This window comes from Rhea pennata, chromosome 14 (genome assembly GCF_028389875.1).
Source record: "Rhea pennata isolate bPtePen1 chromosome 14, bPtePen1.pri, whole genome shotgun sequence".
In the NCBI taxonomy this organism is placed as follows: Eukaryota; Metazoa; Chordata; class Aves; order Rheiformes; family Rheidae; genus Rhea; species Rhea pennata.
In genome coordinates this window covers 2,805,689-2,821,318 of record NC_084676.1, presented here as the reverse complement: position 1 = coordinate 2,821,318, position 15,630 = coordinate 2,805,689, and the positions used below count along the sequence as shown (strand labels likewise).

Genomic DNA, 15,630 nt, shown 5'->3' with positions numbered 1-15,630 from the left:
CTGAAGCTAGTGTAGACCTACGTCGCACAAAGGCCAGGGATCCATAGCACAGACATTTACGTTCCCACAGCAGGAAAACAGTTGCTCTGGGAACTTTACATTGCCAAAGGAGAGAGAAGGACCTCCCCAGAAGGAGATCAAGAGAAGCTGAAACATAATAGCAGAAAGGAGGCCCCACCTGCAGCTCAGACCTCAGCAGTTCATGAATACATATGGAGTTGCATCTTCCTCCAGCAACACCATCCACTTCATCCTCTGAGGCTGTTCTCAGCAGGAAAGCAACAACTGGAGCCTGATGAAAGCTCACAGCAGAAGACTGGCCCCAAAGCCTAATCCCAAGGCTCCTCTCACCAGCAGCAGACTTTCCAGTGACTGACTACAGCAGGCACTGGGTGATTAACTTGATCCCCAGCATCTGTGATCCTGCTCCAATGGGAATTCAATACTTCTATGGACATGGAAGAAATGTTCAGGATTTTGTAGGGATGAAGGTCCATCTGCAGTGCAGTAAAGTAAGCATGCACTGGGATGCCTGGAAAGCTTTTCCCGCAAAACAAAACCATGAGATTGAAGGAGAGATGGTTGCTCTGATTATACTTGATCAAACCTTCAAAACTACTTAAATTGCTCTAGAACCAACTTACACTTTTCAGAAACATTTTCCTCATAATTTCTGATTAAAACGTTAGAACCAAGACCCTAGAATCACTTGTTTGTTCTGAAAGCAGGAGGGAAGATACTCAAAGCGGACATTCAAGATCACCAATGTTGGATACACTCCCAAAATGAACTGGGAAGGTGCAGAGCTTCATGCGCTCTCCTCTCGTCATATGGGCAAGAGAGCGCTCATTGCCAGGACTAACATGTCTGCCACGGTCCTCATCTTTCCAGTACATCTCAAGCTAGTCAATCTGAACTCCGTACTATGATCTCATGCATTCCAGGAGGGAAAACATTTTTCTTCCAAGATATTATTACAAGCTTGAAATAAATGTGCAAACTGTTAGATAAAGGCGGAGATAAAAATAGGCCAGTTATACACCTCTTCTTTAATGAGGTTCATCCTTCTAAACAGTCAAACAAAGGTTATTAACGTTATTACAGAAAATATTATATGTTTGCACACAGAAACTATGGCAAGATATTCCTAATCACCCAGCACACATTTAAGAATCTCTCAGCAGCTCACACACTCACAGCATCCCTAGCTTGGAAGAAACAAGATAAAAGAGAGGTATGAGCAATCTCCCTTGGAAACAGTCACTCTTCTTTAAGTTTTTTTTTCCCCACTCCAAACAATGCAAATTTAACAATGTGAATGATATCCACTCCTTACACCTATTACAATATAGCTAATGTATTTATTCTCTTAGCTAACATTAAATTTACATTACAAAAACACCAGTCAGTGCACCATTAAAGCTAATTCTGAAAATATTTAGGAAGTTAGGCTGCATTTTTCAAGTCATACAAATAAACCTACACTCAATTCTAAAACACCTCCATTAGCTGGTTTATCAGTGTTTCAAACTAACACATAATGCACTGTAAGGGTAAAGGAATAACACAAGCAGCTAGCAGGACTCTTATGGCCCGTCTTAGGCAAAAATACCTCTTACATATTTATTTCAGTTGTGTCTAATGTCTGAACCCACTACCATGTGTAATGAATGCTTACCTAGGCTAACCAGAAGTATAATGAGTTTTTGACTGTACATATATTATGGAAAACTTTGTGTAATCAGTATTTTTAATTAAACCAGTAACATCATGTCCAGTAAGGGATAGTCAACAGTATTCCCTCCCGTGACACACTGAAAGCCCATCTCAGCTCCTCCCAGTTTCAGAACTGAACAACCAAAGAGGTAACTTTAGAGTTTTTTCTGATTAAAAGCCACTAATGTTTCCTTTGCCAGCTGATACCGACACTCTCTGAAATGCCAAAAAACAACAGAAGTTTTGTCTACGTTTCCAAAAAACACACAGAAAAAGAGAAGGGCTCCAGAATTTGGCTCACAATTCACAAATGATAAACTTGACATGATCACCAGCATGGACACGTGGGCAAAAAACAGTGGCTGCAAAACTTAGCAGTTCACAGGGAACCAGATCAGAAATGCAGGCAAACAACCGTGCAGAGCCATTACAGGTATCTGACAGACCTGAACGTGATCCAGTGGAGCAGCAGTCTCCCTGATCGTCCCGCACTACTTCGCTTACGTAGACCCATAGAAACTTAGGCTGAGACTGGACCTAGCAACCAACCACTGGAATTCTGCTTAACCAGACTCAGCTAAAACATTATTTAATATAGTGACACAAAATACTCGATTTCTGCCTGTTTTCCAGGAGAGATCTAATATACCAGGAGTTATACAGTTCTGAGGTCTCACATTATTAAAATTTAAAAAATACATATAACATTTACAAAGCATGATGAAAAAATCAAGACTGCACAGTTACACTTGCCAAATTAGAGAAGCAGAGCGTCTTTTATATTGGGGGACCTTGGAGTTTTGTAATATGTGTGTTCAGTTACTAGCTTCTACAGTTCAGCTTTTTGCTATAGACTCGCACCATTTCTTGATGTGCGTCAAAGAGGTTCTGCTGGAGCTCTGGTCTCTTCTGGAAAAGGTCAGTAAGTTGCGTAAGTACCTGTGGTCCAGGGACATTCACGCCCGTTGTTTCAGCTGTATATGTCTGAGGGTGTGACATCCCCAGCATCGCCTGCATCGGTGGCCATGCTGGCACCTCTTTGGGAGCCTGAAAGCTGCCGCAGGTTTGCACAACACATAGCAGGTGAGCAGCAGCCTCCGTACAGAGACACGTGCCAAACAGATGGGAAACCACTCTGATCCCCGTGCAAAACCACATGCCCTTGTCTGTACAAGAAAGGCACAGGTTGACAAGGACCAGGTGTGCATCCCTGCTGGGTGCCCTTTGACTTCCCAACTCAGGGACCTGCCAGCAAAGAAATCAGAGCAAGCAAGCAGATAACTACAAATTAGGCTGCAGACAGACAATATCACAGCAAGTCTAGAGCAAAAGACACTTTGACAAAGAATATTTCCATGTCCAACACCATCTATTTAAACAGAGGTTTACATACCTCCTATCAACCTGCTAATAGCTCTGCAGCCCTCATATCAACATGAGTTAGGGAAACACTATCAGCCCTCTATATGGATCAGGATTAAGGCATCGACAGTCTACTGTGTTTTATGATTCTGTGCTACAAGGCACCTCATCAGAACCAGAAGCATCAAACAGTTTCAGCCCTGGCACTTTTGCCATCAAAAGTTCTTCCTCTTTTAACATAACAAAGGATTAAGCATAAGCCCCAAAGAAGCCCTAGCATTAGGGAGAAGTAACAGGTTCTTTAAAAAAAAAAAAAAAAAAAAAAAAAGGCAGGAAAAGTAGCATTTCATCTAGCACAAATGATCTATTTAAAATTCCATTTGCCTTCACTGCTTCACTGCTCACATAAATCTGTGATCTGATGACAAGGATACAACTTTATTTCCTGGATTGTGCGCACCCAGCTTTGCAAAAACGAGCGTACCCTTGTGGTTTAATGATGACCCTCTCCATCACCAGAGATATTCAAAAGCCATCTAGTCAGGGTTGTGCGCAATATGCTGTAGGTGATCCTGCTTGAGCAGGGGGTTGGATCTCTAAAGGTCCCTTCCAACTTCACCTGTTCTGTGATTCCATGATCTGTGATTCCATCTTGTAAGGTTAAGATGAGAAGGCAAGGAAGGAAAATGAAGATCAGGAAGCTGAGAGAAGAGAGCATGAAGATGCACAGTAATAAACAGGAGGAAAGACATGAGAAACATTTAAGAGATCAAGAACTTTGTATGATAGAGGTTAGATGAAGAAACAAGCAGAGCGAGAGCTACTGGTGGCCATAACCCTAACGCTCCTTCTCCAAGCACTGAACATTTGCAATTGCTCTCGAACTGTCTGTGGTTTTCATACCTGCTGTAATCAGCCTGAAGCACTCCCTGTTGCTCACCATAACAGATTATGATACTTCTACAGTCAAAATTTTTCCTCTCTGCAGAGAAGGAAAAAGTTCTTTAAAAAAAATGGAAAAGACGCATTTCATCGAGCATAAATGAGGTTTTTAAAATTCCACTTGCCTTTGCTGTTCATTCAAATTTGTGGTGATCTGACAAGATGGACACAACTGTTTCCTGGGTTGCGTACATCCAGCTTTGCAAAACTCAACATACCCTTGTGGTTTAACGATGTATTTCATGGACCTCTATTGCCAGGGCTGACATAAATATTTCAGAGACCTGCACACAACTGTTTTTGAGTTAGGTCTGGGTCACCAAGAAGCCATAGATTCAGCATGTTCATTAATTCAGCCCAGCAATTAGAAAGAAGGGCTAACCTCCAGTCATCCTGGTGAGCAGCACAAGCAACACACCCACCCAAAAGCTGTAATAAAATTCCCACAGGCAATCCTCACACCAGCCAGTCTTGTGTCCACTAAACTGAGCAGGCTCTGAGACAGGCCCTGGCACTCGTCTCCGTAGCCAAAAGGAAGCTCTTTGGGTCAGGTGGAGGATGACACAGAGAACGGTAGTGGAGCTCCTGCCGTTACCTTCTCCTCCACCTTAGAAACCTCCTCTTCACAGGTTAGAACAGTGCTGGCTTACCTGGCCACCTAGATTTCTTCGAAGACATTCAGACCAACAGTTGAACCGGACTGAGTTATTCCTTTATCCTCAGTCTTGCTCTTTCTAGCAAAAATCACAGGAAGTCTTTAAAAATCAGCTTTAGAAAAACTATCTTCACAACATAAAAGCATTCCTTCAGAAATGTTTAAAACCTTGCCCATGGAGCAATTGAGACAACAGAAGACCTGAGACATGAATGAACAGCTAAGATAACTACCAGCAGAGAAAGCAGCCTGAGGACCCTTGGGTATTTAAACGCTAAGTAATGTATCATCAGCTCCCTGCTGAACTTAAGATGGTTTCATCTTTACAGAAGTAGCAACAACAGCATGCTCCCATCAACTTCTCCCTTGCAGTATGAGCAACAGTGGCAGTCATGGCCTTCTATTTTTTATTTTTAACTGCAATATAATTAGGCACTTAGGAAAATGACTCTGAATTGTACAAAAGCCATAGAGTAACTGCGGGTATCAGCACAGCTCTCTGCAAGCCAGAAGTTTAACCACAGCTTAAAGTACAAGCCAAACTGGCTCCTGTAATACACGCTGCATCCGACCAGACACTGATACATGCTATTCCAACCCGTGAGAGAGATTCAGTGCTGCAAGATTTTAAATCGCAAATAGAAGATTTTGCTCCTTTTCTCTGTTCTATGTTCTTTGGCATAGAGCAGCTGCTCTGTGCCCCCACGCTAGTTCCTCTTGGTTGGAAAGTAGGCATAGTAGAGCATATCTATTTTGTTCAGACAAGGCTTGTTTGGTCCATCTGGATTTGGACACTGGACACATTAGCTCCCAATTTTAAGCTGGCAGCTGAGAAACCTGCTAGCTAGTTTTTACAGCTTAAGGAGTATAAAGGCACGGTTGTCACGGAGGTGAACAGAGCCCGTCTGCAGAGGCGCCGTACAGCCTGGGCTCCCTGCAGCGCTGGTCACGGCTAATGAGGAAAAGACAATTAACTCCCTTTTTTCTTTCCCAATTAAATACATGCCTCTTCTGCTTCCAGGAAGCAACAGGATAACTAGGCAGCTCTCTAGAAACTCAGGAGAGAGGAACAGTCAAAGAAGAAACAGGTGGGCTAAGAATGTCAACCTAACTTCAGTGAATGTAGAAAGAGCAGAGATGACAAAGCAGTGGACACTGAAACCAGTCCTGAAAGATCTCAATCCTGCTTCACAAGGTTCCTGAGCTGGAGACTGCAACAGGTAGGGAAGGGAAGCAGCATTACACACTCCTGCTACCCTTCTACTCTTCCCTAGGCACTCCTTCCACGTGCCACGGTCAAGGTGAGACACTGGACTAGATGAGCATTTGGATAAGCCAGCATGGTCATTCTTAAACTCTTGCATTAAGTTTCTGGGCTTTTAGGAAGTCTAATAATTTGCTTCTCTTTTTCTTTCTTTTCCTTGTTCTTCACAGTAACATATCCCCAGAAGAGCTATTTCTGATCCTAATGTCAGACAGAAAATATGCCGGTCAATAATGTGATTAGAGCTAGCTGATTTTCAGTCATCATGAAGAATGTCTTTTACCCTCTGGTAAAAGAAACAGAGGGAAACAAGGCGCCCAAGTGCTGAAGAAAGATGATTCTCCTAGAATGAAGCAGTAACATACTCTGGGGTATCATGTGGTAAGATGAGGCAGAATTGAGGTCGTCTGAAAACGTGCAAGCAATGCTTTTATATTTTGACAGCCTTGGTGAATGCAAAGAAATCCCTGACCATTCGAAGCAGAAGACCAGAATGTACAAAAGTGCAGTAATCTCAAGGACAGACTCTGTCATCATGGCCATCCAAACAATCACAAAGAGCACAAACATTTAAGTCCCCAACTCAGGGCTTCCCCAGCTCTTCAGTATCAACACCACTCAGTGCCTCCACTCCTCTCTGCCATCTCTTCGGGATTGTCATGAAAAGTGACAGGGTGTTTTTGTGTTGCGGTATCACCACCTCTACACACTACGAAAAGATTAACTTTAAGAAACAACAGAAACAGGCCACCTCAGATTATGTTTTTCCAGCAAGTTTTCAATTCACAAAAGTACTAGCATATGATAAAAGTGAATTTAGAAAGGAAAAAACAATTAGAGAAAGCACCACTTCAAAAAATTCTGCACTTGTGATGGAACACAGTTTTGTGACGGAACACAGTTTTGTGACCATGGCAAGAGAAATCATCTGATAACATGCATAAACATCCATTCGGGGAAAGATCCAACCCTACTCATTAAAAGCAGCCTGCAAGTCCCTATAGACGTCAAACAAAAACACAGAGAGAAAAGTACTGCAGATGTCTTCGTGATTTCCTCAGATGATACAGAACAAACAAAACAAAAAAAATAAAAGAAAAGAGAAAATGGGAGACTTTCCAAGGGCACATATCCTCTACATATAAGCCAGCAGTGCCTGGTGCATTATTTAATGCTAACTAGAAAAATGAAATCCCTAACAAAGTGTTAAAGTACTGCGGAGTTTCACAAATCTTTCCGCAGGCCCTTTCAGCTTCCTGGCTGGCTGGCAGAAAAGACAGCTGATCATCAGGCTTCCAGATTACATGCAGCAGCACTCTTAGGGTACCTGTCTCTCTGTGTTTGCATTCAGCTACCTTATGCAGGTTGAAGCATGCAGAAAAGAAAGCACAAGGAAGAACTTGATCAAAATAAGGCTCATATTTTAGGCAGCGATGGAACAACTGTACAAAGCAGCATTACCGCACACAATAGCAATTGAATTTTTTGGAGAAATTTGACAGACTACAGGCTGATAATACTGCTGCAGTCTCAGTGGAAATTTGGTTTGATGCAATTAGAGGCAATGAACTGAAAAATAGCAGAATAAAACTGGAAATACATCTATAAAATATGAGCAACTGTGGAATTGATGCAAGCCTAGAAGTTCTGTGTGGAGCTCAGGAGTAAGATGAAATCATAGGGTGAGGAAAACGTAATTCTGAATTCCCACCTACCATTTGAAATTGAAGATCCAGATTCTGAATGAAGATATTTGCTTCCCCAGCAGAGACTGGCACAGTTTGTTACACAGATGCAACGGAAGACAGTATAACAGCTTCCCAGATAGCCAGGCAGCAAGAAGCAAACCTCTGCACATTTTTGGAAGATCTGCAACTCTGCCTGCAGTTTACTATTGCCTGAACGTGTTGAGCTTAGACCAGTCAGTTCAGCCAGAACTCTGCTCTGAAAAAGCTGCAAGCAGGTAAAAGAGCATCAGAGCATAAGACGCAAAGCAATCAGATTAGTTACGCTGCCAACATGCATTTCTCCGCTAAATGACAGAAACTCATGGCCCTTACGTAGTTAGCACCAGAGGAATGCCAGCTGGCAGCCAAACAGGCTGCTTTGCTCTCCGAGCAGGACCCATGGTAAACTCCTTCCCCAGCACAGACCTGTGTTAGCACCTGGGCAAAAACTCAAGGCCAGGGGTCACAGAGAAGCGATGGTAGAGACTCCAGGTTCCCCAATCTTGCTTTGGGTAATAACATGCTAAGAATGTGGGTCATGCAGCCCATGACCATGGCTTAGCTTCAGAGAAACCCGCAGGAGTTGAAAAATGGGCCAGCAGGGAGAGGCTGGGGAAGACATCTCTTTCTCAGACATTTCTAACTAAATCCCACGCACACCTGAAATCTATATTGACTAGACTACAAGGCAAGCCACCATTTAAGCCAGTTACAACAGGAATTTTAAATTCTTTTCTTTCAGCATACTGCAAATGTCGATAAGCGTATCACTTCCACAAGCCCTTTACTGCATATGCCTAACATGGAATTGCTACAAAAATGAAGTAAAACAAAACATCCAAGCAAAGTTACTTCTAAACAAAAATGGCAGTGACGTTCATAACAACTGCAAGTGTACATACATACATATTGCTTCAATAAAAGTGATGGAGATCTGATAAACCAAATACTGAGTAAGGACACAAAACACCTTCTATACACAATGATACAAAAATGGAATATATACTGCAGCTTTGTGAAGCCAACTTGTTCAGTTGATGTCATGTCACCATGTATGTCCCAGGGCAAACCCTGGGTTACAACTGCACTGCAGAATTAGGGAGAGACCACCCTGCGCGTGGCAGAGAAGAGAGCACCTGGCTTCCTTCTGACTGAGAGAGGAGCTAAAGCCAGTTTCCTCTGCAAGTGCTTCTTTCCAAACCTGCTCTAGAGCTTGGAAGCAGACTAAACATACAGCATGTAGTGAAAATGCTCTTCTCTGGGGCTGGGACATCTGTGCCCATAAGTGCCAGGAGGCTATTCTGAAAACCATATGAGATAAATAGCAAAAGCTCAGCCATTCTAATCAAACATATTAAACACCCAAAAGGCAATAGACTTTTTGTGGGATGTTGAGCTTTAGGTCTGAGGAATAAAAATTAGACTTCGTATAGCTAAGGTTTATAAAGTCCATTGGTAAAAGACTGCGTAGTGTTAACATTGACAATTCTTGACCAGATTGCCACTGAGCAGTCCCATCAACCCACACTGGAGCACAGCAGACCTGAGTCACTGTGTGCCAACAGACGTTACAAAATCTGTCTCTTAACAAGCGTACAAAAAGAGAAAGGTCGCCTGAGCTAGTGACAGAGACACATTATCACCTACAATTTGACTGGCAGCCCTGCTCCAGTGAACTGAAAGCACTTTAGCAACCATTCCTGTTGCCACCTCGTTTGGTGATGCTCTCGTTCCCCTGTATTGGGTCATTGCTCTGTACCTCTTTATCTGAACACCAACAAAAGCATACATTGTCATGGGAACAAACAGGTATTTTTAGTTTCTGCAAGGCTTCCGTCAGTGGTATCAGATGTGGTTTCAGAGGGACACTATAATTAGTAATCAGCAGGTTACCTGGATGAAGAGTTTGCCATTGATGTGTTGGGTAAAACGCTTCTAAGTCTTCCGAATCAGCTTCATCTTCTGTTGCTGGCTCTTTCCCACTGTCATCTTTTATGTCGCTCTCTTCTATTTTCGTAAGGGCAAACTCCTTTTGGATAGGAGAGATTCAGCTCATTAACAATTACATCTGAGTAATTTAAAGCCGGCCAAGAATACAAAATTTTTCCCTCACCAGCAGATTTTTTTTTTTGACATCTGAGATTCTTTCCACATGGTTAAATTTAGATTTAAAGTATATTAAAGGTTAAACATGCATAACTAGCATGACATTTGTGCTGAACAAAGCAATGCAGCTTATTTCTTATTCCAGTGCAGGCTGCACACTTTAAACAAGCTTTCGCAGCGCCTCACCTATACTACACCCAGAGCCAGTAGCCCTATTATTAGGCTTGTGTAACATTATAAAACCTGTCTTCCCTTGCCTAAAAAAATGTCAAACTTTAAACTTTTTTAGCTGAAATTTTCCACACTAGTGTCTTCTGCTTCCAGTGGGGTTTTTTGTTTTTTGGGTTTTTTTTCCCCTCCTTAAATATACTTATTTTAGGGCTTGGAGGGCATTTAAGCTGAAATAGTTCAGCTATTTCCAAAATAGGACACAGAGAAAATGCATTGTTTTGTCCAAATTATAAAAATCTTAGCATCCTTTTCTTTGTGCGTTCTGGTGCCTTGAAGTCTATTAAAGCAACGAGGTAGCACTCTAGTCGCCACATGTTATAATTGCTGCGTGTGAATACCAGAGAGGCAGCAGAACAGATAAAACTAACGGTATGTCTTTAACCAAAACAAGGATGAAACGTAGATTTTTCTGCTCTTAGCGAAACCTCATTGTTTGCTATAAAGTCTCCCTGGGGAGGTGATGGGAGTAGCATAAAACCACAACGGACAAAACTATTGGGAGTGTGTAAAAAGTAACCACTTCATATTGGGAGAAGACTATTAGGTGGGTGCGAACCAGCAGGTCTTTCCTATTTTGGTTTTCACAGAAACAGATAAGCTGGTCCAGGCTAACAGTCCAGAGAGTTCACCTTCTGCTGTGGGGAATATTACCAGTTTCTGATACTATCAAGAAAGCCACCGCTGAACCACTTCAAATAACTAGTCAATGGGGAAAAATTATTCCTAACCGTCGGCAATTTTAATAAGAGCTATAGCTCAGAACATGAAGTGTTTCAATATTAATCTTTAGAATATTTTCAAAGGCAAAAAAGAGAAGCCAAGTAAGAGGTTAACTGAAAATTTTAGGCCACGTTCTGCCTTCGCTTCTTCCAACTACTTCGCTGGGAAAAAACGCATGCATATTTACTGGCAGAATCTGGCTGCTTTGCATTTAAATCTCTTAGCCAGTCTAGGAGAGTGTTTCTGAGCAAGCGAAACGTCAGCCTGAGCAAAACACGTACAATTAGGAACAATATGATAACACGTTAAGATGCTTGACAGAGTTATAGAATGTTTTTATTTTATATGTTAATAGGGAACAAAATTTCCAAAATACATTAAAAAAAATGAAGCTTAACTCCTATTTTCGCTTAGCACATTAGAGGCTTGAAATTGTTAAAATTATGACAAATGGTTAAAGCTCAGTAATGCTCATAAACATAAAAAGGCAGGTTCCACTGATGAAAATCAATGTTAACATTTTCTGAGCCAAGACCCAACAGGACTAAAATAAATGAGTCAGAGCAGTTATTACTTAGCTTATTTGCGCTGTTATATTATTATCCAAGAGGGACTTAATGATACAGTCCATTGTAAATTTACCCACATGCCTCCGAGTATAATATCCACTGAAACACATAATGGAGATGGCTGATGTTTACAGCCGCAGTTCAAGAGAAGTGCTACAGTCTAAATGTTCTGGAAGGGGTAAAAGGATGCGACTTGCTCCATTTAAACGCTGCTGCCACTGCTTGGCCCACAGTCACTTTGCAATACCCCATTTCCATTAGCAGACTTGACACCGTTGCCCATTTTCACCACTGCAGAAACGCTAATGATACACAAACTCTTCTTGATTTATGCAGAAAACAAACTGCACCATTAAGCAGAACCCTTTCTTTGTTTTGTTTTGTAATTGAAACTGTAGAAAGACAGACTTTTTTTTTTTTCTTTTTTAAGAAAAACAATGGAAATTTCCTTAAAGGCAGAAAGCATCCTTTGTTTATTATTCTGAAATCCACTGTGATAAACCGAACAGCCTCAACAGGGATGGTCTGAGACCATCCGCAGTCTGTTTCCAGTACAGGAAGGATTTGGCCACCACAAAGCCTGAAAGGTCAGTGTATGCAGATGGCAAGAAAAGGTGGGGGTCTGAGAGCTACCTACCTACCGAATTCATCACTCGCCTCTTTCCCAACTACTCCACCAGGCTGCCTGCCAGTTCAGGCACATGTCACTGGATGCCTGTCCCGACATTTGTTTTCAAACTTTTTCTTGCAACTGAGATGACTGTGCTCTATTTCCAGCTCCGCTCCACCCCCAAATAAAGACAGATAACATCACTGTATGACTCCAGGCGGGCCCTAGGCCCTGGCTTCCTTATACTTTATTTGGTCCCTTATACATGCTCAGGTAAGCAGCACAGCCCAGGGTTGTATTAACAGGAGAGCAAGCTGCAATGCAAATGCAGAGGTGTCCCAGGACATGGGGGACCAGAAACCTGCTAAGTCAGCATTGCTATGGAAGCTTCTGCTTTAAGCCCCAGCATAAACTGAACAAAATCATACTGCTACAGAGCATCTTTTTCCACTCCCCTGAGGTCCTTGAGAAAGCTTTTGAGAAATGCTAATCTAGCAGGGCCTGGCACCTGGCATTCAGAAGGAAAATCCAGTTTTGCACACCTGCACAAGTGCAAATGCCAGACGGCATCCACTCACTTCAACTGCAGCTTGAAAAAAAAATCACACTGCAAGTAGCAAAACCCACACACGTCAAATTCGAGGGCCCAGGAGGGTGCTTTCTGGGGAACCTGGCTCTATGTGAATCACTCGTGGTGACTCAACAGAAGCAGAGCAAGAAACATAATCAAGGCCATCTCTTTTCCCCTCTTGCCACTAGACCATGTAATTAGCTTTACCTCTTGCCACGGGGGAGCGCACTACTACTCAAAATAGAAAAGGTGACACCTAGTGAACAGGAGAGCTGGCTCGGTTACACCGTTCCTCCTGCAAACCCTTTGGATGCAATATTTTCTGGACTTCCTGGTATTAGGCAAATAGTCTTAAGAAGCGAGCCTTTCCGAAACATTTCTCTTGAGAACCCACTCTTGAAGAGCCCAGAGGTGATTCACCATTTAGTATAGTGGCATTATAGAAGGACTAGGCAAGGCTGTCACCTCCCCCAGAGACAGGTGACAGGTTTAAGTGACTGAACGGCCCTGGAGGGATGAGGCTCACTGCTGGAGCAGCCCACACTTACAGGAACTCTGTCACTTAAGCTCGAGCAGGAAAACACTGCCGAGACCACCAACACCAGTAGGTTGACTTTAGCAGCCGTGGAGTGGAGACGAGAGCAGTGAGACATTGCCATCAGCCTGAAAGGAAAGAAAAACAAAACCAACAATGTTTTAGTACAAATTCTCACAGTTTTCCACATCCATTGCGCTACATTTTTCAACACAGCACAAGTGTACAACATAGCAGGACACAGAATATCAGCATGTTAGTTCATTGGTTTCATCAGAAGGGTATCAGATGCTAAGGGATGCTGATTCTACCACTAACGGTGTTCATGACAGTTAAAAACGGAAAGTAGCTTCACCAGGCAGGCGCTTAAGTCTCTCCTGGAAAATATAGAGAGATTTGCAAGTCTTGTTTAAAATCACCGTATTAGTGGCATGGATGACAACTACAGGAAAAAATAAAATTCAGTTCCAGTTCTACTAAGGCTTTTATGAATGCACTTCATATTTTAGTACAGAAGTAACTGAGTTAATTCAAATTAAACAAAACCATAAGCCTTCACAGGATCAGCACTTTATCTAAATCCATATGTATGTTTTGCTTGAGAAAAAACAACATTTGCACAGTTGAGCAGGATTTACACAGCAGTTTCTGTAGCAAAAGGTTTTCCCTTCCTGCGCAGACTGCCGCTTCCCCAGACCTGCACATTCAGGAGCCAGGGATGCCCAAAGCTGCAGCGGACCATGAAGCAGCCAACCAGCCACATGTCGAATGGCAAAGGGGGGAGAAAAAAAAGAGGAAGAAAAAAAAAGTCCTGCTCTTTTTAATGGAACCTTTTCATGGAAGTGGAGGTTTAATTATCCTCATTGCCACATGTATAGCTACACTCACATACATACATCCCCCCACCACTGCCTTGCAACACGAGACGCTAAATCACTCCACAGTGTTCAGCTCACTCATTCCCCCGCTACGGCGGCGAACTGCACAGCCTGCCAGCACAGAGTGGAGAAGTATTTCCTTTGATTGGCTCTAAATTTACATGCTGCTAAATTAAACTCAATGAAGTCTTTTGAAAGAAGATGGGACTGATTAGTTCCGTTCAAACACTCCTTCATTACTCATCCCTCCATCAAGTCTGCTCCAACTCCTATCCAGGTTTTAAAGACTTCCCTCGCATATGTGCACAGTCCTACATATCCATCTCCAGTGTGCATTAGGATGGTGCATCACATCTGATTTCCTCCTCTGAACCAACTACCTTCTACTCCCACAAGCAGGAAACATGCTTTAACTGGAGTTGTCATGATACTCGCTGAACAAAAATCCATCATTTTTTTCTTTGGCCAAACTTCCCCTGGTGCCAGAAAGGATTTGGCCTGAATTACCAACTGCAAGAAGTCTTGTCTCATGAAAATGCCAGAGAAACCCAGGATACCAAATGCTCCTAGACTCAGCTGATTATCTCCAAACACGGAAGCTCTGCTCAGTGCCATCTCCGGACCACAGTTTACAAGTCCCTACAAGAACAGCTATACTGGATCAACTCAAAGGTCCACCCAGCCTGGCATCTCTGCTCTAATGACCAGTAAACAGAGAAAGACCGGTCCTACTTGTTCCCTGAAAGCCAGCGGCAGAGCACAGTGAACACAGAGCAGAGTGGGAACTCTTTTCCTCTCCTCTCCCAAAGACTAGGAGAATCAGATGCCATCCAGCACCACTGACACCTGCATCAACACCATCACCTTACAGCTGGATCACACCACCACTGTCTAATGAAGGAACTAGTGACTCTGGGGCATTACGGATGCAGCCAATGGCAATTCCTGCCACTCCAGGACATCATCCCACAAGGAGGAACTTTGGGGACAAGGAATAAAAATAAATAAATAAATAAATAATAAAGCGGCTTAAAGAAAAAAAGCTACAAGAATTAGTGTTTGGGATGGGAAAGGAACCACTCCACCACAGTGGTCAGGGCAGATGGCCAGGAAAAAGCAGAGGGACAGGGAAAGCACATAACAGTAATTCTCTGACGTATTTTTGCAACTTCCAAAAGATCCCAACCCAGAGTTTCCAAACTGCAGAGCTTGCATCTTCGAGCTCAACAACCTTCAGCAGACCTATCTTTAAATTTAAAAATTTAAAAAAAGAGAAAGGGCTTTCTTTTATGAATTTGTGCAATTGCTTTTTGAATGGATCTGAACTTCTGACACCCACAACATCCTTTAACAATGAGTTCCACAGTTTAATTTACACTGTGTGTTGAAGTAACACCTTCTGTTTCTGAGCTGGCACCAGACATCTTCCTTTGATGTCCTCCTCATTTCTAAAGGGTCAAAGAGCCAACTCAAGAACCTAAAAACCCTATTAAAACATAACCAGAAAAAAAATAGCAGCTCTCCATTTTCAGGAGACAGACAAATGAAACTTTTGGACAAAGCCTCCATCTCACTTCGGACACTGCCAAGTGCAACATGGTTACAACTGACCCAATTTTCTAAGCTGGAAAACCACAAATATTACTAATGGGCTCAAACTCCATCCATTCGCGAAGAATGTAAGTGCCTGTCTGGCTAATGCCACAGTCAAGACCTCAAACTTAAGAGCAAGATATACAATCAC

General features: G+C 42.6%; 1 protein-coding gene across 5 annotated transcripts in view; it reads right to left on the bottom strand.

The window, feature by feature from the left end:
* Positions 1-15,630, bottom strand: part of SIL1 (SIL1 nucleotide exchange factor) — a 113,605-nt gene that overhangs the window by 69,074 nt on the left and 28,901 nt on the right. For 4 of the 5 annotated variants that reach the window (XM_062587148.1, XM_062587147.1, XM_062587146.1 and 1 more), the window contains 2 exons: positions 13,022-13,136; positions 9,560-9,695 (listed from right to left, as the gene is read on the bottom strand). The exons of the other annotated variant lie outside the window; for it this stretch is intronic. In XM_062587148.1, coding sequence (XP_062443132.1) covers positions 9,560-9,695; positions 13,022-13,132 — 247 coding nt within the window. In that variant the 5' untranslated portion in view covers positions 13,133-13,136. The remainder of the gene's footprint in view (positions 1-9,559; positions 9,696-13,021; positions 13,137-15,630) is intronic. 5 annotated transcript variants of the gene reach the window in all.